The sequence below is a fragment of the Notolepis coatsorum genome (assembly GCF_963971535.1).
Source record: "Notolepis coatsorum genome assembly, chromosome: 4".
Taxonomy (NCBI): domain Eukaryota; kingdom Metazoa; phylum Chordata; class Actinopteri; order Aulopiformes; family Paralepididae; genus Notolepis; species Notolepis coatsorum.
In genome coordinates this window covers 190,638,924-190,662,178 of record NC_140168.1, presented here as the reverse complement: position 1 = coordinate 190,662,178, position 23,255 = coordinate 190,638,924, and the positions used below count along the sequence as shown (strand labels likewise).

General features: G+C 47.0%; 1 protein-coding gene across 1 annotated transcript in view; it reads left to right on the top strand.

The window, feature by feature from the left end:
• The window catches only part of arap2 (ArfGAP with RhoGAP domain, ankyrin repeat and PH domain 2), a gene marked incomplete at its 3' end in the record, with an annotated part of 497,512 nt that overhangs the window by 259,820 nt on the left and 214,437 nt on the right, over window positions 1-23,255 (top strand). The window contains 1 exon segment of the mRNA XM_084312192.1: window positions 10,279-10,453. Within this exon segment, the coding sequence (XP_084168318.1) occupies window positions 10,279-10,453 (175 nt within the window).

Here is a 23,255-nt window from a genome sequence, read left to right as displayed (position 1 = left end):
TTGTGTCCATCCACTTGGTGAAGACCAGGGACCCCTCTCTGATCCATCTAATGGAGCCTCTCTCCGACTTCTTGGTGAGGGCATTTGGTCTGCCCCTGTGTCATGTACGAAGGTCTGATAATAACAACTGGAGGGCGGCACATGAGCAAAAGCAGCCCCTCTCAGTAAATATGTTCAAAATCAAGGTCCCAGGTGTAGGTGAAAAAAAGACACAACACAAGACGTTTTCCAAATCGTAAATTATATATTGAATGGAGGTAGGAGTTTAAACCTCCTCCATGGTGCACAGGGGAAAATGTAGGGGATGACATACAAGACATACATATAAGGCAACTCAACCCAGATAGACAAACCTTGAGGCTACCGTACTATGTGGCCGTGTGAACATCAGAGAGCACACGGTTCCATACACAAGGTGCAGAAACAGGCTGGCACCATCATCAGTCCCTCAGGTCTATGGACTAGGGCTAACTGCATATCCATATTATATGAACATACACACATATATCTATATCCACGCAGTGGCAAACAAAGGCAACCTCATACACTGAGGTCAACTGGAACATGACACACAACAGGAATCCCGACGTGCGTGTGCTGTCAGCTACTTGTGCACCCGCCCCTTCCTGATGTGACTGCCATCAGCTGTAGTTCATTAAGCAATCAGCACCCTTCAGTATAGGGACGGGCAGCACCTGACAGGAAGAGAAGAAGAGATATCATTAGCTCTCATGTTCACACACACACACACACAAACGATACTAATCTAATGTTCACATGGTCTTCCAAATACAGTAATAATGATAATGACCAACCCACGTACGTCACACCCTGGGACACCCTATTCGGCTCTCCCTGTACGTACCACAGGCTCCAAACTTCATGGCATGCAAGTCCATGAACAGCGTGGAACTGGTGTAGAAGTTGTCTACATAGATGTGGTATCCAGTCCCAAGGTACGCTGGCTGAATAATAATAATAATAATAATACATCAATTAGGTATAGCACTTTTCCAAATGCTCAAAGACACTTTACAGAGCAAAATAAACAATACAGTTTTAGTAGAAAAAATATTATACCTGAATGAGATCGACAACGGCATCATAGGACATCCCGTGTTCAGTTGTCGGCGTTTTTTTTTTGCCGACGTAGACGCTGAAGTTCAGAGTGTAGCCGTTATCGGAGTCCGCCAGCACAAACAGCTTGATCCCCCGTTTTGTTGGCTTGTCCTTCATGTACTGGGTAGATAGATAGATAGATATATATAATATTTTTGCAGTGAATGCCGCGCGCCGTGGTAGTAATAATAATAATAATAATAATAATAATAATAAGCTGCAGTGTTTTTTTCTTCCTTCTACCCAAGATGCACAGTTTATCAGGATACATGTTTACAGTGTGCTTGTTTTGCAGTGAATGCCGCGCGCCGCGGTAATAATAACAATAAGCCGCTGTGTTTTTTTCTTCCTTCTACCCAAGATGCACAGTTTATCAGGTGACTTCCTATATTTGGTCCGCGTTTGGTCCGATGAAGCGAACCGAGACCTATGTTTTTTGGCGGACCAGAGTTTGCGTGTTTGGTCCGCACTAGAGTTTGACTGCGCATTCACACAAACCCAAAAAAGCGGACTATCGAATTCTGGTCCGATAGTCCGGACCAAACAGCTCTGGTGTGAAAGCGACCTAAGTGTTTTATTCAAACGTTGTACATGTGTGGTGTTTCCCAGACAGAACAGTAATGAGTGAGACAATAAAGCATCTGTAGGGGGTAGGCCTGAGTCGGCATCTTACGTTTCCGTTTACCGTGTGACGATACGATCTTCCTAACCAAAATTATTCAACAAATAAAAAATAAATGTGGCCAATTTTATGCACACGTAAACGTTTATTTAGTACGAATTGAAATGATCCTGGTTCAGTTATTTATTGTTTTATCAACACCAAATCAAAAGTAGCGTGTAACTTCCGGTCTAATCATTTGAACTACATCGAAATAAACCTGGAAAATTACTACAATTCCCAGGCAGACCACACCAAACAATTGACGTCACTGTATCGCGCCCTTTTCTTCTCTGTGCATGCATTAGGCTTAGGGAACAGCCGCACTGTTAGCCTAGCTTAGCGTCATTCACTGGAAGTAGGCCACTGTAGCTTAGTTCCCAACAGTCACAAAATACACTCCAACAATTTTTTGCTTAACCACTGCTGCCTGGGCGCAGTGATTTCATCACATCACAAGCCCTGTTGTTTTTTGAAAAACTGGGCTTTTGAGGTGATGCAATTCGAATGCATGCACGAGAAGAAAAGGGTATGTATCTGCTTGTCTAACTCCAGGGTAGAGGGCAAATAAGCAAATGTCCCAAAAAGTTGGCGTGTTACTTTAAGCTCAGGGTGATGGTAGGTTAATGTAAGGGTTAGTTAGGCATGATGTATTAAGGTTAGGTCAATGGAACTAATTTAAGTATATGGAATGTCCTCACAAAGCTTGAAAATATGGCTCTGTGTGTGTGTGTGTGTGTGTGTGTGTTTGCGTGTGTGTGTGTGTGTGTGTGTGTGTGTGTGTGTGTGTGTGTGTGTGTGTGTGTGTGTGTGTGTGTGTGTGTGTGTGTGTGTGTGTGTGTGTGTGTGTGTGTGTGTGTGTGTGTGTGTGTGTGTGTGTGTGTGTGTGTGTGTGTGTGTGTGTGTGTGTGTGTGTGTGTGTGTGTGTCTGAGGACTAATCCTATCTGTCTGTGTGTACAATACATTCCGTCGCTGGTGTTTTTGTTTTCAGTCATCAGTGGAAATGCACTGCATTGATTTGTGTTTATTTAAGCCGTCTCCCTCAGACGCAGGTTGTGTAAATATTAAGGCGATGGGAAAAATAATCAAATTAATTACACGCTTTGTGATTAATTAATAATCTAAATTAATCGCATATATCAATATTTGCCGTGACAAGCGTTTTCCAAAGAAATATAATATTTCAATTCAAATGCATTTTGGGCAGATGAGTGAATCGATGAATAGATAATAATAATAATATCTGAATGTCTGCTGCCGTCCGTCGCAAATCCATTTAGCGATTGAGTTGGTTAATCTGTCACAGGTATCAGTCTCACCCGTATGCGTCTGAGCGCCTGTTTGAACGTGGCGTGTTGGAGTCAGTTAGAGTCCAGTCACTAAATATCGAGTCCCCAGTGTTCGAGTCCAGGTCCGAGTCACCAAAGAAGAGCCAGAGTCAGAGTCGAGTCCATATTACCCTAGTCTGAGTCCGAGTCATCAAGGTTGAGTCCACTCCACTCGGGCTGTCAAGGAGCTGACGTACAAATAAAAAAAAAGGTCTACATTAAACATAAATGACACAGTGGTCACCGTTTCAAAGGGAGTTTATTTACTTTGTGACACAATAGCCAAAAAAATGCACTAGTCATCAATATCGTATGCCAAATGATTAGGGCCTATTACAATTTCATTTTTTTTATATGTATAAATAAATTAACTGTATTTATCAATTAACAAGTCCAAGTCCTCGTCTGCACCTTCCAAGTCCGAATGCAGTCAATGCTCAAGTCCAAGTCCAAGTCGGGTCACGAGTCCTGAAAACCAGTCCAGGACTCGAGTCCTACAACACTGGCTCGCGGAGCTACACTGGGTCTGACCTCCGAGCTCTTTGTGTTGAGGTTATGCTTCGTGCTTGAATTACGCAGGCGGTGCGAAAACACCTTGCTGCAGAAATTGCACAGAGCGACACTCATATCAACACGTCCATCTTTAAATGTACATTTTCAGATTCCCTCTCCTCCCGGGCATCATGTCGAAGTGTCCTTGAGCAAGACACTTAACCCTGGTCCCGATGAAGGGCGGCTATGTGGCGTAGTGGGCAAGGCGCTTGCCACAAAATCTGGAGACGCTGGGCTTACCTGTTCGAGCCCAGCGCTCCACATTTGCTTTCAGTTTAGCTTGTCGTCCGTACTAATACACATTGGCCGTATTAGGGGGTGGGAAACTGATGGGTGGGGATCGGGCGCTGTGGACAGCGACTCCTACAGGTCGGTTGGTGCGCCTGCGCAGTAGAATCAGGAAGTGTCGGCGGCAGCGTGAGCCTCCCACGCTTTACTCCTCGCCACTGAGAGATCGAGCTGCGCAGATGAAAAGATGCGACTGCTGTTACCTCAAGTACCGGAGGGGACTTGTGCTATGTATGACTTAGTCCACATTGCAGCCGGCTTGTGGGAGGCAAGAAACAGCATTCGTGACAGGGGAGGGTTGAATTGGATGATACGAAATTGGGATGGGAGAAAATATAGAAAAATGGGAGAAAAAGTGGATAAAAAAAAAAAAAAATTGGTCCCAATGAACAGGTTGGCACCTTGCATGGTTGCCTCCGCCGTCGGTGTGTGAATAAATGGGTGAATGTGAGGAACAAAATTGTGTGTGTGTGTGTGTGTGTGTGTGTGTGTGTGTGTGTGTGTGTGTGTGTGTGTGTGTGTGTGTGTGTGTGTGTGTGTGTGTGTGTGTGTGTGTGTGTGTGTGTGTGTGTGTGTGTGTGTGTGTGTGTGTGTGTGTGTGTGTGTGTGTGTGTGTGTGTGTGTGTGTGTGTGTGTGTGTGTGTGTGTGTGTGTGTGTAGGCTATGTGTAGGCTATGTGTGCAACAGTGGTGCCAACACTTCGATCTTGGACTTTTTTTTATAGAATGTAATAGTACTTTATTGATCCCGAGGGAAATTCAGCACCACAGATCGCTCACAAGGAACATTCAGGTAGTCAACAATCTAAAATAAGAACAAGAGTACAGTCAGATATATATATTCTAAAATATGTATAAGCATATTTCACCGGGGCCGATCAAGCATTTTGTTATCTGCTTCCATTGTGTTTACCAAGCTACTGTGGACAGTTGTACTTGTGTTCAAATTGTGCTATGCACAGTGACATGTGGGGTCAAGGGGCATCGCAGGGCGTGATTAATCTAGCGGGCGGTGCGGTGGCGCAGTGGTTACCACTGTTGAAGGTCGTGGGTTCAAACCCCATCACAGGGGCCTTTCTGTGTGGAGTCTGCAGGTTCTCCACGTGTTTTGTGTTGGATTTCCTCCGGGTGCTCCGGTTTCGTCCCACAACAAGAGACATGCGTGTTCGGTTTCCCTGCCGTTGCCCTTGATCAAGGTACCGGCATTATAACTGGAGTCGGTCCCCGGGCGCCGCATTGTGTGGCTGAACCACTGCTCCTAAATAGTTAGGAAGTGTCAAAAGCAGAGGACAAATCGCCCCAAGGGGATTAATAAAGGTTCAACATAAAGGAACACGCCAACATTTTGGGAAATTAGCTTACCGTCTTCTCCAGAGAGAGACAAGGAGATAGATACCAGTTTCCTCTCTGTGCGTTCAGTAAGAAAGCTATCTGGCTACACGTTAGCCTAGCTTAGCACAATGCATGGAAGTGGACATGGGCGGTTAGCCTAGGCATTGTCCAACTAACACCTCTCCCGAAGGCTAACCGGCACTGTCCACTTCCATTCGTTGTGCTAAGCTAGGCTAACGTGCAGCCAGATAGCTTTCTAACTGGTATCTATCTTCTTGTCTCTCTCTGGAGAAGACGGTAAGCTAATTTACCCAAAATGTCGGCGTGTTCCTTTTAACTCAATCTGCGTTCAGTAATGGAGTAAACATGTGTCCTCAAGAGGGGACATGCATCTTTTGTAAATGTGTGCATGTGCATGTGTGTGTATTGAGTTTGGTCTTACCAAAGGGGTCAGAGTGCAAGGTCAAGCCATTATGGTGCCCCTGAAGCAGGTGGGAGTTCAGAACCATCCTCAAGGTCACCTCTGCGGGGACAGAGCCTGTGACCTTCTGGTTTAGGCGTCGTCTAATCACCAGGCTCCATCTCGATTCATTGAGCAGACTTAGCCCCAGTAGCCCTGACATCATCAGAAGACCAAGGATCGAAAATATAATGTCCTTCCTTTCACGCCGATCTATATGGATATTATCTATATCCATATCTGTCTGAATATACCTCCATGTAATACTTCTATATACCTACTATACACCTGCATATAACTCTGTATGATAGCATGTACAATAATGCTGAATATACCGTATATATATTTATTATTACCGTATACATATATATATATATATATATATATATATATATATATATATATATATATATATATATATATATATATATATATATCCACATATGTCTGTACATACCTGTATATAATCCTTTTTACATAGATACTATATCTATATCTGTACATATACCTTACCTAAGTTACACTGCTGGCCAGTATGACTTACTACCATAGTGTATTGTATACCCGTATCACTGTACATATTAATACCACAACTTTGCACACACATCTGATTAGCATTACACCCAGTAGTACTAATTTATATATGTTATACCTAGTTGAATCACCTGTGCATTGTTAGATTACTATTTCACTTTACTGTTACATTTGCACTCTGGTTGTACGCCAAACCTCTTTTTGTTGTACTGTACTTGTGCTGTATGAGGACAATACATGTGGATCTAATCTTGAGAAATAATCAGGGACAGCGAGTTCATTTCAACACTTTTTGTAGCATCTATTGGACTCTGCATACTGCTGTGTCAACTGTGTGTGTGTGTGTGTGTGTGTGTGTGTGTGTGTGTGTGTGTGTGTGTGTGTGTGTGTGTGTGTGTGTGTGTGTGTGTGTGTGTGTGTGTGTGTGTGTGTGTGTGTGTGTGTGTGTGTGTGTGTGTGTGTGTGTGTGTGTGTGTGCATATATGCGTGCAAGTTTTGTTGACACCAGCCACAAGGAGGTGCTAATCATAGAAGTAGGCTGTGCCTTTGATCTGTACATGGACCAGGTCTTCCGGGACAAGTATATAAAATACCAACGACTGCTCCATGTGATGGCCGGCCTTGGGTACAGGTGTAGATATAGTGTACTTGTATTTGGAAGTCTTGGCCATGTATACAAATGCACCATGACCGGTCTGAGAATTGTTGCAATGTCTAAAAGAAAAGCCAAACAAATTGCCATATATTGCTCCATCTCAGCTATTATTGGCAGCTTAGCCGCGTGGAGAAGGAGGTGCTATCTGTCCCTTAAGTGTTCAGTGCTGCTTGGCCCCGATACATTTGATTCCCTGTTTATGTAATATAATTTGTGGAACCAAATAATATAGGGGTATATTTCTATCAAAAATAAACAAACGCAAAAGTAGAACCCACAATCGTAAAAACGATCCACACACACACACACCTCTCAATCTGTGTTTCATAAATCATAAAAACACGCTTGATCTGCTTAGATTTACGTACGGAATTCTAAAAACATGCTTGATCTGCGTAGATTTACGTACGGAATTCTAAGGACACGCTTGATCAGCTTGGAGTTACGTACGGAATTTTTTATTTAATTTTTTTTGTATCTCTCTTTCTCCGATTTTCTCTGTTTTTATCCCCGTCCCAATTTAGTCGTTGTGCCAATTCCCCCCATCCCCTACCTGGTTGTTGTGTGCATGTTCTCCTACTGGTCGGTACAAGGGAACCCTGAAGTATCCGCACGCTTCCTCCGACACGTGTGGCGACAGCCAGTGGCTCTCTTCTCACCTGGCAGAGGGCTCTCATTGGTGAAGTGTAACGCGTGGGAGGTCACGCTGCCTTCCTCAAGTCCTGCCTCCGCTGAGCAAGCGCCCAGACCTGACCTGTAGGCGTCGCTGTCCACACCGCCAGTTTCCGACCCACGGCTCCCCTCCCCCTAACCCAGCCAAACGAGTTAGTATAGCGATCAGCCCAAGCCAAGGCAATGCTGACTCCGGGAGTCGAGACCGCAGCCTCTTGCATTGGTGACAAGCGCAATCTCCCCTACGCCACCTGACCGCCTACGTACGGATTTTTGAGACAAATATTTCGCTGTTTTCCCCCTGTGGATTTGTGTGTGAAGCTTCTTCTTCTTAGAGGTCTATCAAAAATAAACAAACGCAAAAGTAGAATCCACAATCGTAAAAACGATACACACACACACACACCTCTCAATCTGTGTTTCATAAATCATAAAAACACGCTTGATCTGCTTAGATTTACGTACGGAATTCTAAAACACGCTTGAACTGCTTAGATTTACGTACGGAATTCTAAGGACATGCTTGATCTGCTTGGAGTTACGTACATAATTTTGAGACAAATATTTCACTGTTTTCCCCGTGTGGATTTGTGTGTGAGGCTTCTTCTTCTTTGGCGAACACGGCCCGAATTGTGTTTGGCTCATGAGCGCTACCAGTGGCCAAAATTGCACATTATCTTTAGCCTTGTCCGGCCGCGTGTTACTGTTCCGCAACAGTAAGTGACTTCCGGGGTAGGCCTGATTGGCCCCGACAGGCACGTGACGCGCAACTTTCTCTGCCGCGCGGCAGAGCTTGCGGAATGATGTAACCGTCCAAATCCGCTATGACTTTCATTCAGCGCTTTAGCTCACCTCGCAGAGCAGTCGTCCTGCGATCCTGCGGTCCGTTGTTGACGAGTTCGAATCCCATCGAATTTTTTTTTTTTAACGTGATTTTTTTTTTAACGTGTATTCTTTCGCCGGTTAAGGTTAGGCATGGTTAAGGTTAAGGTTAGGCATTGTTTCGGAGTTGGTTAAGGTTAGAACGGTTAAGTTTAGGCGCTGTTAAGGAGCTGGTTAAGGTTAGAGTTTGTGTTAGAGAATGGCAATATTCTTTCTATGGTTAAGGTTAGGCATGGTTAAGGTTAAGGTTAAGGTTAGGCATTGTTTCGGAGTTGGTTAAGGTTAGAACGGTTAAGTTTAGGCGCTGTTAAGGAGCTGGTTAAGGTTAGAGTTTGTGTTAGAGAATGGCAATAGACAGCCTATTTCCGCGCGACAGCTCTCAGCAGCCTCGTTGCACGTCCTGAGTTTGCCGCGTCACGTGCCTGTCGGGGCCAATCAGGCCTACCCGGAAGTCACTTACTGTTGCGGAACCGGTACACGCTGTCCGGCCACCACATTTCAACAAACAACTGCATTCTGAATTAATTTGTGTGTCATGTACAGTAACTGACTTATGTTTAATCAATACAAATATAACAAATAAACGATGGGATTAGAAAACTACAAGGCTAAATTAATTCAGAATGCAGTTGTTTGTTAAAATGTGGTGGCCGGACAAGATTTTTGTAATAATTTCTGTATCAAATATGAAAGATATAAATAATATATTACTTTGAGCATACCCACAAACAGATATTCATCAAACGCATTCAAGTTGATTTTCAGACGGAATTGTTTTATTACTATCACTATAATTATCATAACTTTTTAACAATAAATTATATTTCTAATATGTCAGCTGTTCTATATTGCCCACATAATTGTCTATATCCCATACCCTCTAAGTTTCCTGCTAGCTTGTCAGTAAAGTGGTTGCAAATGCAGTTGTTTGTTGAAATGTGGTGGCCGGACAAGATTTTTGTAATAATTTCTGTATCAAATATGAAAGATATTAATAATAATAATCATGATACGCATACAGATCATAATACTCATAATCATAATCATACAGATTTACTTTGAGCATTCATTTTCATAATGGAATGTTGATGCCTAGGGCTAAAGATAATGTGCGATTTTGGCCACTGGTAGCGCTCATGAGCCGAACACAACTCGGGCCGTGTTCAGTATCGCCGAAGAAGAAGAAGCCTCACACACGAATTCCCGCGGGGAAAACAGTGAAATATTTGTAAAAAAAAATCTGTATGTAACTCCAAGCAGATCAAGTGTGTCCTCAGAATTTCATACGTAAATCTAAGCAGATCAAGCATGTTTTTAGAATTCCGTACGTAAATCTAAGCAGATCAAGCGTGTTTTTATGATTTATGAAACACAGATTGAGAGGTGTGTGTGTGTGTGTGTGTGGATCGTTTTTACGATTGTGGATTCTACTTTTGCGTTTGTTTATTTTTGATAGACCTCTAAGAAGAAGAAGCTTCACACATGAATCCACACGGGGAAAACAGCGAAATATTTGTCTCAAAATTCCGTACGTAACTACAAGCTGATCAAGAGCGTGTCCTTAGAATTCCGTACGTAAATCTAAGCAGATCAAGTGTGTTTTTAGAATGCTGTACGTAAATCTAAGCAGATCAAGCGTGTTTTTATGATTGTGGATTCTACTTTTGCGTTTGTTTATTTTTTATAGAAATCTACCCCCATGCAATAAAGTATTCAAGTGTGTGTGTGTGTGTGTGTGCGTGTGTGTGTGTGTGTGTGTGTGTGTGTGTGTGTGTGTGTGTGTGTGTGTGTGCAGGCTCTGTGTGCAGCGGTGGTGCTACCCGACGTGCTCCAGACGATGACGCTGGTGTTCAGCGGTGCGGACGTCATGTGTGCCACGGGGGACCAGGAGCGCTCCACGCCGTACCTGCTGGCGCAGCGGGCGGGGCAGAGGCTGCAGATGGAGTTCCTCCACCACAATAAACTCTCCGGTACGCTCCTCCGGGGTGGGATGGGGAGAGGGCGTGTGTGTGTGTGTGTGTGTTAGGGGTGTACATCATCATCATCATCATCATCATCATCATCATCATCATCATCATCATCAACCTTTATTTATTCTCAAAGACAATTGAGGTCACCCTCATTTTCAATGTCGTCGAGACTTTACAGACATTTCAATGCACACAGTTCTACAATATTGTTACAAAGGGTCAGATTAAACCGAATATATATATTTATTACTTGAGATATATTGTATAATATTTGTATATCGTCTGATATCCCTTGTATATTCTTTGTACATATACACGGAATATCCCTTTACCTAGGTACAGGCCAGACCACAATATTCGTTCTCCTATTGGACAGCGACCCCCTAGGCGCCACGGCCATACCCCCAATGTCTAGTTCAAAGTCACCGCTAAGACATGTCTCAACATGCCCAGGTTTGCGCAGTAATACGATACAGAAATAAGGTTGGCACTAGATTATTCACCTTACGTATAAATACGGCGCAGGTGGATACAGATGCACTTAGTAACTAAAAGCTGAAGCCTTCACCACGATACAACGTGCTGTGAAGTGGGCCCGTTTTGCCCCTAAATAGAGCCTTGAGACCGCGTGCGAATTGATAGCTAAAGTGTCAGAGTTTAACGCTGTATCGTCGAGTTCGACTTATTCTATTATCAAGTAATAGTCTATTATGTATAGTGTATCGTGCGGCTACCGTTCTACAGTGACCAGCATTACCACCGTTTCATCGTACCGAGCTAGTGCGCTTATCCAGGCTGGGCGGCCTAACCTTGTGCCGCCATCCGAGGAGCCCTAGACGAGAACCGTGTGGATATGTACACTGGATAACCTACACCGACGAATGCAGAGCCCTTTTCGGCTAGATTATATTGCTTTGGTCCTGTGGCTGCTGGAGCAGAGAACCGTCTACCCTCACTACCGTGTGGGATCTACCCTGTGAGGAGCCCCGTCGAGCCCGCCTCTAGGACTCAGAGGCTGGCTAGCTTTCATCCATGCTGCAGTGCATACCGGAGTATAGCTGTTGCTTTGTCTAAGGACCAAGGGATTATTGCACCGTCTCCTGTACCTGGAGTCTCTTTATTCCTCGTTGATCGAGACTTTTGCTCCCGACAATTCCTCTCCCCTGCTGGCTTACAACCGGAGGGAACCCCCCTAGTATCTCCAGCTGACCTACGAGTGTACCTTATATAATTCTTATGCTACAGGTGGTATTAATTATCCCCATCGTAATATGCTCATGGACTTACGCTCTTGACCTATTCATGCACATTATTCGCCATACAAGCGCAACTCTAATTCTCAATACTGTAATATAATATTGCTGCTCTTCTAATAAATATTCCAAACAGGACTTTCTTTGTTAAGCCGTGTTATTGTGTGGGTGTTCATCACATATACCTGTGTACTGTATGGCCAGTAATTAAAGTACATAACTCAGTAGTGGTTTAATGATACCATACTTCCAATACAGTCAGGGAATTGTACCCCTCAGTTACAATTGGTCCTTCGAGCCGGATGAATATCAGTGTAATATCTAAATATAATATTGATATTAACCATGGCCAGCGGTGAACACTCCACAAACGGCTCTCCAACGAGCACTGTCAGAAGCCGATCACCTCCATCAGTGTCTTCCCCCAGCGAGGCGGACAAGATGCTGGCACAGGCATTTATCGCCACCCTGGCAGCCTCCACTGAACGCGATCGACTCCAAGCACAGACGCTTAGCGAGCGCGAACATTCTTCCATGGAACAAGAGCACCTCCGGGCGCAACAGCTAAGTGAGCGCGAACAATCTGCAGACCAAAGAGATCGCTTTCACGCGCAACTCCAAGCGCAAGCCCTTAGTGAACGCGAACACTCTGCGACCCAGCGAGAGCGCTTCCAGGCGCAGCAAAGGAGTGAAGACGACCGCATACGCCTGGAGACCAGACGCCTCTAGACGGAAGAGAATATTGAAAGAGACCGCGCCCAAGCCCAGCGCGAAGCAGAGCGCGACCTCGCTCACATCAAGCGCGAAGCCGAGCGCGACCGACTACAAGCGCATATAATGGAGCAATTGATTGCCAGGGCGACACCCCCTCCCTCCGCACGGAGCTCCAGGGCATCGTCAAGACAAGGGTCTAGGGCACCTTCCCCTACCCGAGCAAGCGACCCGGAGCCCGGCCAACAGAAATAGCCTATCCACGTCTCCGAACCCCCTCCCCGACCGGTCCATGCGAGACCCAGCAACCGGGAAGAACCGGCCTACGCCGCCGAGAGACTGAATAGACGATTGCAAGATCTAGAAGACCTAGCAGAGGAAGAGGAAGAGGAAGAGGAGGAAAGTCAAGCCCACCAGCAGCATCATACTCCACAGGACCAGGAGGTCCAGTACAGCCCAGACTTTACCCCCGAGGCCCTGCGTTACAGACCCCCGACTCAACTCAAGGGTGAGTTTGACGCACCGCCAGCCCCGAGGAACAGCACCTGGGTACCCGGGCTTTGGTACCCACCAAGTACCAGCCCACAACGACACGTACGGGGAGACTCGCCCAGGAGGCCTATCCCCCAACGCTCACCGATGTGCCAGCCATCCATGGCATCGTACCTTGGCACACCGACGTTCCCGGATTTCACACACGAGGACAGAGCACAGTACATGGAACTACGGATGTGCTTAGAGACTATGATGTCCGATGTCCCCGATGAGACGTACAAATATGCTATCCTCCTCAAGCACCTAAATGTGCCCAGAGCGCATAATATAGCGCTGGCATATTCCAACTCAAGTACCCCATACACCGCTGCTCTAGTAGCCCTCGACCAACGTTATGGACGCATATGGGACTACGTGATACAAGAGATAAGGAATATTGACCGTCTCCCCCCAGCCACAGACAATCGCTCATTGGATGACGGTAGGTACAAGGTACAATCCCTGGTAGGGATGCTGGGGGCACAAAAGGAAAAGGGTAGGCACAAACTGTACGCTAACTCTAATGTGGAAAGGATATTAGAGAAGCTTCCTCCCGCCCAACAAGAGCGCTTCAGGCGGCAAAGAGACCACCGTGATCCCAACGGTCCCGAGCCATCCCTCCTAGACCTGGCCGACTTCCTCGCGAGAGAAGTCAGCAGCCTACGACTGGATACGTTCGTGCGGAGTGGACCAAGCCCCAGAGAGGGACCTCGGAGATCAAACGATAACCGCAGGCTGGTGACCGTCATGCACCAAGCCGAATCAGTACCGCGTAACAAGAACCACAGCACCCCTTCGACGAAAGAGAAGTGGAAGATTGTATGCCAGTACTGCGAGAAAGAACATTGGCTGTCACACTGTGACACGTTCAAGAAGATGACCGCCGACGAGGTGAGTCAATGGATAAAGTCCAACCGCCGCTGTTACCGATGTGCGCGCAGCCATATGGCAGCCGAGTGCCGCTTGAAGAAGAGGTGTAGTCGGTGTGACGGAGCCCACTTGGACGTCTTGCATGACAGTAACAGGAAGAAACCCGCACCCTCAAGCAGCACCAGAGTAAGCGTCATGTATATTGACCCCGCCAGCAGCTGGGGCTCCCGGGTGCTCTTGAAGGTGGTCCGAGTGACATTAAGCTACGAGGACAAGGTCATGGACACTTACGCCGTCCTTGACGACGGGTCAGAAAAGACTCGCATCCGCTGCAGCCCAGCTGGGTCTGCGGGGGAGCGAAGAAACGATGACGATTCGTACTATAAGAAGAGACCTGAAGACGATAAAGGGTGAGCACGTCTCCTTCACTATCGCAGCAAGCGGGCATCCAGAGAGGCGGTATAGGATCACTAACGCTTTCACCAGCCAAGACATAGGCCTGTCGCGGTACACCTACCCCATCGCCAAGCTGATGGATAAATACGTGCACCTGCGTCAACTACCTATACCGCTCATCGACGGCGCCACCCCGACCCTGCTCATGGGATCCGACCACGCACACCTCATCGTCCCGACAGACCGGGTCCACATTGGGCCCAGAGGCTGTCCAGCAGCCGTCGAGACCCGCCTAGGATGGACACTACAAGGCCCCCTCTCCAGGTCTCCCAACCGAACAGCAGCCACTCGCTGCCTCCACTCCAGAGTGACAGAAGAAGACACCACCCTCTTACAGCACGTCGAGAGGCTATGGACACTAGAGACAATGCCCTTTAAGAACGAAAAGAAACACATTCGTTCCAAGGAAGACATTTATGCCATAGCCCTCCTCGAGCAGGGGACAAAGAGTCAAAGTCAATGGAGTGATGAGATACGCAACTCCACCCCTGAGGCGAGAGGGTATGCCTACCTTCCACGCCTCAAAAGAAGTGACGGAGCGATATCTACTGAACACAGAGCGGCGCCTAGCCAGAGACCCCGCTCAAGCCACTGTGTACCGCGCTGAGATTGATAAGCTAATCACAGCGGGACACATAAAGAGAATTGACATTCAAGAGGCCGATCAGACGACCGAATCATGGTACGTGCCCCACCACAAGGTCCACCACAACGGCAAGGATCGTATTGTGTTTAACTGCAGCTACCAGATCGGATCACAAAATCTGAATAAAGAGCTCTTGCCCGGCCCAACACTCGGCCCCTCTCTACTAGGCGTGTTGCTACGTTTCCGCCAGAACAAGGTGGCCATCAGCGGCGACATCAAAGGGATGTTCCTGCAGGTTCTTATGGAGAGAGAGGATCGGGGATGAGCAACCATCCATCTATCAATGGGAAGTCCTCCCTTTCGGAACCACATGCAGGCCATGCTGTGCTACGTTCGCACTGCAAAAACATGTCGCAGAGGACCCAGCAGCTGACGAGGAGGTCCGACAAAGTGTAGAAAAGAGTTTCTACGTGGACAACTGTCTGCAAAGCGTCTCGACGCCAGAAGAGGCCGAGGCCCTCCTACTCAAGCTCCGCGCCTCCCTGATCAAAGGCGGCTTTGATCTCCGGCAGTGGGCCAGCAGCGACCCTCAAGTACTGCGCAGCCTCTCCCCAGAGGACAAGGCAGCAAGCAGCGAGACCTGGATGGCGACCATCCCAGGTGAAGCCCAAGAAATGACATTAGGACTAGTCTGGCGCTTCAAAACAGACTCGCTCCATTATAGACACACACCCCTGACCAAGGAGCAGGGAAGGTCGATTTCACTACCGACCACAAGACGGAGTGTATACAGAACACTCGCCAGACAATATGACCCGTTGGGATGTATTCTACCTTACACCACCAGGGCAAAGATGATTGTACGAGAGCTGTGGGACAAGGACCAGGGCTGGGACGACCCCATACCCGACCACCTTGCTTCCACATGGAGAGAGTGGGAAACAGAACTCAGCTCGCTCCCAGGTGTCAACATACGCCGCAGCTACTTCCCACCCACAGTGCGGCTGGAGACGTGTCAGATGGACCTGCACGTCTTCAGCGACGCCTCCGAAGTAGCCTACGGTTCGGTGGCCTACTTGCGGGCCCGAGAGGAGGGAGGAGAAATACATACCGCCTTCATCCTGGCTCGTTCAAGAATAGCCCCCCGCAAGCAACAATCGATCCCGCGTCTAGAGCTCTGCGCAGCCCTAGTAGGAGCGCAACTCGCCACGTTAATCCAACGTGAACTCACCATCCCGGTACAAAGAACAATCCTGTGGTCAGACTCCATGACCGTACTCACATGGATCCAGTCCGATTCGTGTAGATACAAGGTCTTCGTGGGAGTCAGAATCACAGAGATCCAATATTTAACAGAATCAGCATGCTGGAGGTACGTGGACACAAAACAGAACCCAGCAGACGTCATCACACGGGGAATGTCCCTGGATGACCTCACACGTCACAATCTCTATAGTGACGGTCCCGAGTTCCTCAAGCTCCCGGAATAAGAGTGGCCTACACCCACCCCACGGGAGGCTAGTCAAGAGGAGGCAGAGATGAAGAAATCTATGTTCTGTGGGTTGACGCACACACCAGTCCCCACAGATCCCAACATAGACGACTGCCCTACCCTTGAGAGTGCGCAGTTAAAGACATTCCTGTGGCACCACCCTGAGGTTCCCTCCACTACTGACATTCATGCAGCTAATTACGAAGAAGCAGAACTCCTTCTGCTACAGCGAGCCCAAAGAGACTCGTTCCCCGACGAGCTAGACTGTCTGCAGGGATCAAAGCCAGTCCCGTCAGACAGCAGACTGCTCCACTTGGCCCCCGAGAGCGACGCCCATAATCTCATCAGAGTGGGTGGTCGTCTGAGAAGGGCCCCAGACTTAACGGATGACGTCAAGTTCCCGATAGTTCTCAACAGCCGACACAAGGTCACAGAGCTCATCATAAAGAAATACGACGAGGACGTGCACCACGCCAGGGCAGAGAGAGTCTTCGCTGAGATCAGACGTCGCTATTGGATACTGCAAGGAAGAGAAGCAGTACGACGCTTCCAGCGGACCTGTCTAGACTGTCGCAAGTGGCGAGCACAGCCCAGTATACCCAGGATGGCTACCTACCCCCCTGTCGCCTCCGACTCGGCGACAAGCCCTTTCACTCCACCGGTATGGACTGCTTCGGCCCGCTGTATGTGAATAAAGGAAGAGGGACGGAGAAGCGGTGGGGTATTGTATTCAAATGCATGACCACCCGAGCGATACACATATAACTCCTTCCAACCATGAGTACGGACTCATTCCTTATGGCCTTCCGGAGATTCACAGCGCGGAAAGGAAAACCGTCTATATTATTGTCTGATCACGGGACAAACTTCAAAGGCGGAGAAAGAGAGCTGAGAGAGAGCTTCCAAGCTATGGGCCCAGAACTTAAGACCCACCTCGCTCCCTCTCAGATTGATTTCCAGTTTAACCCCCCGAATGCCCCTCACTTTGGGGGAACTTGGGAACGAGAAGTACGTTCAATAAAGACAGCCCTGTACGCCGTGCTTGGGGCCCAGACCGTGGCGGAAGAAGTCCTCACGACAGTCCTCACGGAGATCGAGGGAGTATTGAACTCAAAGCCCCTCAGCTACGTCTCAAGTGATGTAGCAGATGTCGACCCAGTCACCCCCAACACTCTCTTGATCGGGCGGCTGGACCCCGCGCTCCCACAGACAATGTACATACCTGAGGATGCGAACGGCCGAAGAATGTGGAGGTACAGTCAAGTATTGGCTGACAAGTTTTGGAACAGTTTCCTCCTCCACTATCTACCGTCTCTACATACCCGCCAGAAATGGGTAAAAGAAAGAGACAATTTGACGGAGGGCACAGTCGTCATGATTATCGACCAGTCACTACCCCGAGCTATGTGTCCGGCCGGCCGCGTAAGCAAAGTGATCACTGGTGCCGACGGAAAGGTCAGAGCGGCAGAAGTGCTCGTCCAGGGACGGACATACACCCGACCCGTGGCGAGGCTGATAGAGTTGCCAAGGCTCCCCGACTCTCTTAATGACGACCATGACCCCCTGACTTTGTGAATTGCCCTACTCCTCACAACGGACATTGAGTAGTGGACAAGGCGGTTAATCTGTCTCTGCTTATCTAATTAGGTGCGGACTAATTAGGAGGCGGCTGTTACAAAGGGTCAGATTAAACCGAATATATATATTTATTACTTGAGATATATTGTATAATATTTGTATATCGTCTGATATCCCTTGTATATTCTTTGTACATATACACAGAATATCCCTTTACCTAGGTACAGGCCAGACCATAATATTCGTTCTCCTATTGGACAGCGACCCCCTAGGCGCCACGGCCATACCCCCAATGTCTAGTTCAAAGTCACCGCTAAGACATGTCTCAACATGCCCAGGTTTGCACAGTAATACGAGACAGAAATAAGGTTGGCACTAGATTATTCACCTTACGTATAAATACGGCGCATGTGGATACAGATGCACTTAGTAACTAAAAGCTGAAGCCTTCACCACGATACAACGTGCTGTGAAGTGGGCCCGTTTTGCCCCTAAATAGAGCCTTGAGACCGCGTGCGAATTGATAGCTAAAGTGTCAGAGTTTAACGCTGTATCGTCGAGTTCGACTTATTCTATTATCAAGTAATAGTCTATTATGTATAGTGTATCGTGCGGCTACCGTTCTACAGTGACCAGCATTACCACCGTTTCATCGTACCGAGCTAGTGCGCTTATCCAGGCTGGGCGGCCTAACCTTGTGCCGCCATCCGAGGAGCCCTAGACGAGAACCGTGTGGATATGTACACTGGATAACCTACACCGACGAATGCAGAGCCCTTTTTGGCTGGATTATATTGCTTTGGTCCTGCTGCTGGAGCAGAGAACCGTCTACCCCCACTACCGTGTGGGATCTACCCTGTGAGGAGCCCCGTCGAGCCCGCCTCTAGGACTCAGAGGCTGGCTAGCTTTCATCCATGCTGCAGTGCATACCGGAGTATAGCTGTTGCTTTGTCTAAGGACCAAGGGATTATTGCACGACTCCTGTACCTGGAGTCTCTTTATTCCTCGTTGATCCAGACTTTTGCTCCCGACAATTCCTCTCCCCTGCTGGCTTACAACCGGAGGGAACCCCCCTAGTATCTCCAGCTGACCTACGAGTGTACCTTATATAATTCTTATGCTACAGGTGGTATTAATTATCCCCATCGTAATATGCTCATGGACTTACGCTCTTGACCTATTCATGCACATTCTTCGCCATACAAGCGTGACTCTAATTCTCAATACTGTAATATAATATTGCTGCTCTTCTAATAAATATTCCAAACAGGACTTTCTTTGTTAAGCCGTGTTATTGTGTGGGTGTTCATCACATATACCTGTGTACTGTATGGCCAGTAATTAAAGTACATAACTCAGTAGTGGTTTAATGATACCATACTTTCAATACAGTCAGGGAATTGTACCCCTCAGTTACAAATATAATAATACAAATTATTAATAGGCATATATTTAGGGGCAACAGTGGAGGCAGAGAGCAGTCATCTGGTAATCCGGAGGTTCCCGGTTAAAATGGTGCATTTATTATAGTGCTTTTGTCCAAAGCGATTTACAATTTTGTTCCTCACATTCACACATTCACACACCGATGGCAGAGGCGACCATGCAAGGTGCCGACCTGCTCATCGGGAGCAGTTAGGGGTTAAGTCTCTTGCTCAAGGAGGTAGGGCTGACCTTCGAAGCTTTTTTGACAATCGATTTTAATTCGAAGCTTTGATTAAAAAAAATGAATTCAAGGTGGATCGCTGTTGTCATTTGAACAACTTCAGATTTCATGGGAACTACAAATCCCCCAAATCAAGAATGTTTAAGATGAATGAAGTAATATTTTGATTATTTGAAATATGGCCTGTGTAGACTAAACTATGCACAGAATTATGTCAGTCTACAAGGTCCGGATTCTACATGGTCCGGCAATGTAGACCTTGTAGACTCCACTAGAGACCAATTATCAGTGAATGTTCATGCATTTTTAAGAAGGGCTACTTCCACAAAAAAACAAAGAACTCACAAACATCTCAGTAGCACCTTATCTAAATGTTCTATTTCATATATGGAGATTCATATTTATTTATGTATTGCATGCATTTCTACATTTTATTTCCTATTTTGTTTATTCATCCCAGTATCTTTATTTCTTATGTGTGGAATTCTACAAGGCATGTAGGTGTATATGTGTTTGAGGATGATATCCTTCAAACAGGCAATAGTGATGATATAATTTGGGCAGTGCTGAGCTGGGTTACTTTCCTCCAGTGTATTTGTCCCCCGGCCCCACCCAATGGCCCCATGCACACACACACACACACACACACACACACACACACACACACACACACACACACACACACACACACACACACACACACACACACACACACGCGCACACAAATCGAAGTAAAAAAATGTAAATTAAAAATGAAAAGCGAAAAGCGAGAGACTAAACCTACCTCTCTTGTTGTTGTTAGCTTACATGCTAACGTGAATGAGATCGACCATAGCATTGCGGCTAGGCTAGCTACCATAGCAGTACAGCAGCTAGTTGAATGGATAAACGTTATTTCGATGGCACAAGCTTCGAACATAAAAAAAAACTTTTTTTATTTATTTTTTTTACATTTAGATAATTTTTTTTAAATGTTCGAAGCTTGTGCCATCGAACGAAGCTTCGAAGTATTTAAGACAGCCCTACAAGGAGGACACATCGACACGCTGCCCGGGAGGAGCGGGAATCGAACCGGGAACTACAGTACCAGACGACTGATCTACCTCCTGAGCCACAGTCGCCCCTGTTCCATTCCCGCTCCTCCTGGGCAGCGCGTCGATGTGTCCTCCTTGAGCAATACACTTAACCCCTAACTGCTCCCGATGAGCAGGTCACGTGTACCACTTCCGCAACGGATTTGATTTCCGGGGTTGGCCTGATTGGCCACTAAGCCCACGTGACCATATGCTGGCACGCCCCCCTTGCCCCGCTTACGCCTGAGAGTCACACACCAGCTAGCGGCAGCCAGCAAGCCTTGCTACTACTAGCCGAGTGATGAATGAAGCTCTATCTGTTTCACCTAACAGCACTATTGCTCCGTGATCATAGCCATCCATCTCTAAAGCTAACCACTATTTGTAAAAGCCACAACCACGTTACCATATGTAATAATGTAAATCATTGTGTCGTTGTACATAGTGTGTACACCGTTAGAAGCTAACGCAGCTTAGCCTGGTAGCTATTGTTGTGCTAACTTGTGCCAGCTTGTTAGCCAACATGAATGCCCGATGTAGAAGGCATAGACGCAGGTCGCTTGTTGGCCGGCATGAGTGCCCGATTTGGGGTGGTTCTCTCCTCTTTGTGTGCCTTTGTCCTTGCTGGTGTTCTGCCGGGGGAGCTTGTGGACGCGACAATAGTGGTGGTTGTAGGGTGTTTGAGCTTGTAGCCTAGTTAGCTCGCAGCTATCGTTAGCTTCTAACGCAACGGTGTATACACAATATGTACAACGACACAATGATCAAACACCTTATAAATACTATTGTCATGTCCATAAGTTCCCTGGCAGAATACTTGTGAGGACAAGGGTATACAAGGAGGAGAGAACCATTTTAAATCGGGTATTCATACTGGCTAACAAGCTGGGTAGCTATGAGCTAACTAGCGCTACAAGCTCAAACACCCTACAACCACCACTATTGTCGCGTCCACAAGCTCCCCCGGCAAAACACCTGCAAGGACAAAGGCACACAAAGAGGAGAGAACCACCCCAAATCGGGCACTCATGCCGGCCAACAAGCGACCGGCGTCTATTGAGATGGATGGCTATGATCACGGAGCAATAGTGCTGTTAGGTGAAACAGATAGAGCTTCATTCATCACTCGGCTAGTAGTAGCAAGGCTCGCTGGCTGCCGCTAGCTGGTGTGTGACTCTCAGGCGTAAGCGGGGTAAGGGGGGCGTGCTAGCGTAGGGTCACGTGGGCTTAGTGGCCAATCAGGCCAACCCCGGAAATCAAATCCGTTGCGGAAGTGGTACACGCGAGCAGGTCGGCACCTTACATGGTGTCCTCTGCCGTCGGTGTGTGAATGTGTGAGTGAATGGGTGAATGTGAGGAACAACATTTTAAAGCTCTTTGGATAAAAGCTGCTATATACATAAATGCACCAATTTACCATCTAGGGGGGGGGGGGGGGGTTGTTCAATACTGATGTCCCCCTCAATATTGACAAGAGGTACATTTCTCCCCCTCGTAAAATATAGCTAATAAAGACAACCCCCTCCCCAAAAGAGTTCGAAAACAAGTGGGTCAAAACATTTATATATCCGTCTTACCTGTAACTATATAATCCATATTATCACAGTTTGAGATGTTTAAGAACATATTTACTGTAGGGCGGCTATGTGGCGTAGTGGGCAAGGCGCTCGCCACGAATGCGGAGACGCTGGGCTCGCCTGTTCGAGCCCAGCGCTCCACATTGCTTTCAGTTTAGCTGGTCGTTCATACTAATACACATTGGCCGTATTAGGGGGTGGGAAACTGATGGGTGGGGATCGGGCGTTGTGGACAGCGACTCCTACAGGTCGGTTGGTGCGCCTGCACAGTAGAATCAGGAAGTGTCGGGGGCAGCGTGAGCCTCCCACGCGTTACTCCTCGCCACTGAGAGATCGAGCTGCGCAGGTGAAAAGATGCGACTGCTGTTACCTCAAGTACCGGAGGGGACTTGTGCTATGTATGACTTAGTCCACATTGCAGCCGGCTTGTGGGAGGCAAGAAACAGCGTTCGTGACAGGGGAGGGTTGAATTGGATGATTCGAAATTGGGATGGGAGAAAAATATAGAAAAAATGGGAAAAAAAGTGGATAAAAAAAAAGAACATATTTACTGTAACAGCAAACCGTATCTCTAAATGGTAAACACAATTTTTTTTAAAGGCAGTTTTTGACACCTAGTACCTGACTGCCAAGGTGTTAAAAATGCAGCCACACTTTCAATGTGATCTGCTCTGTTTTTCTCGGCTCTGAGACTTGAGGTTTAACTAGATTAAAATAAGCACGTCTTCTTCAAATATTTTCAGATTTAAAATGTATGACACATCATTTGAAAGCTTACAATGTTACAATCTGAAAAATAAGAGGGATACTTGTGCCACGGCTGGGCTCGGGGAGGGGGGGGGGGGGGGGGTTGTCATTGTCATTATTTATTCTATAAATGTGGTTCCGCGACCTACTGTGATTATCACATACACACGTAGTTTTTTTATTTTTATTTTATAACATGTTTTGCATTTATCGCTTTATTCTACTGGGCAGTCCAGTAGAGAGAGAGAGAGAGAGAGAG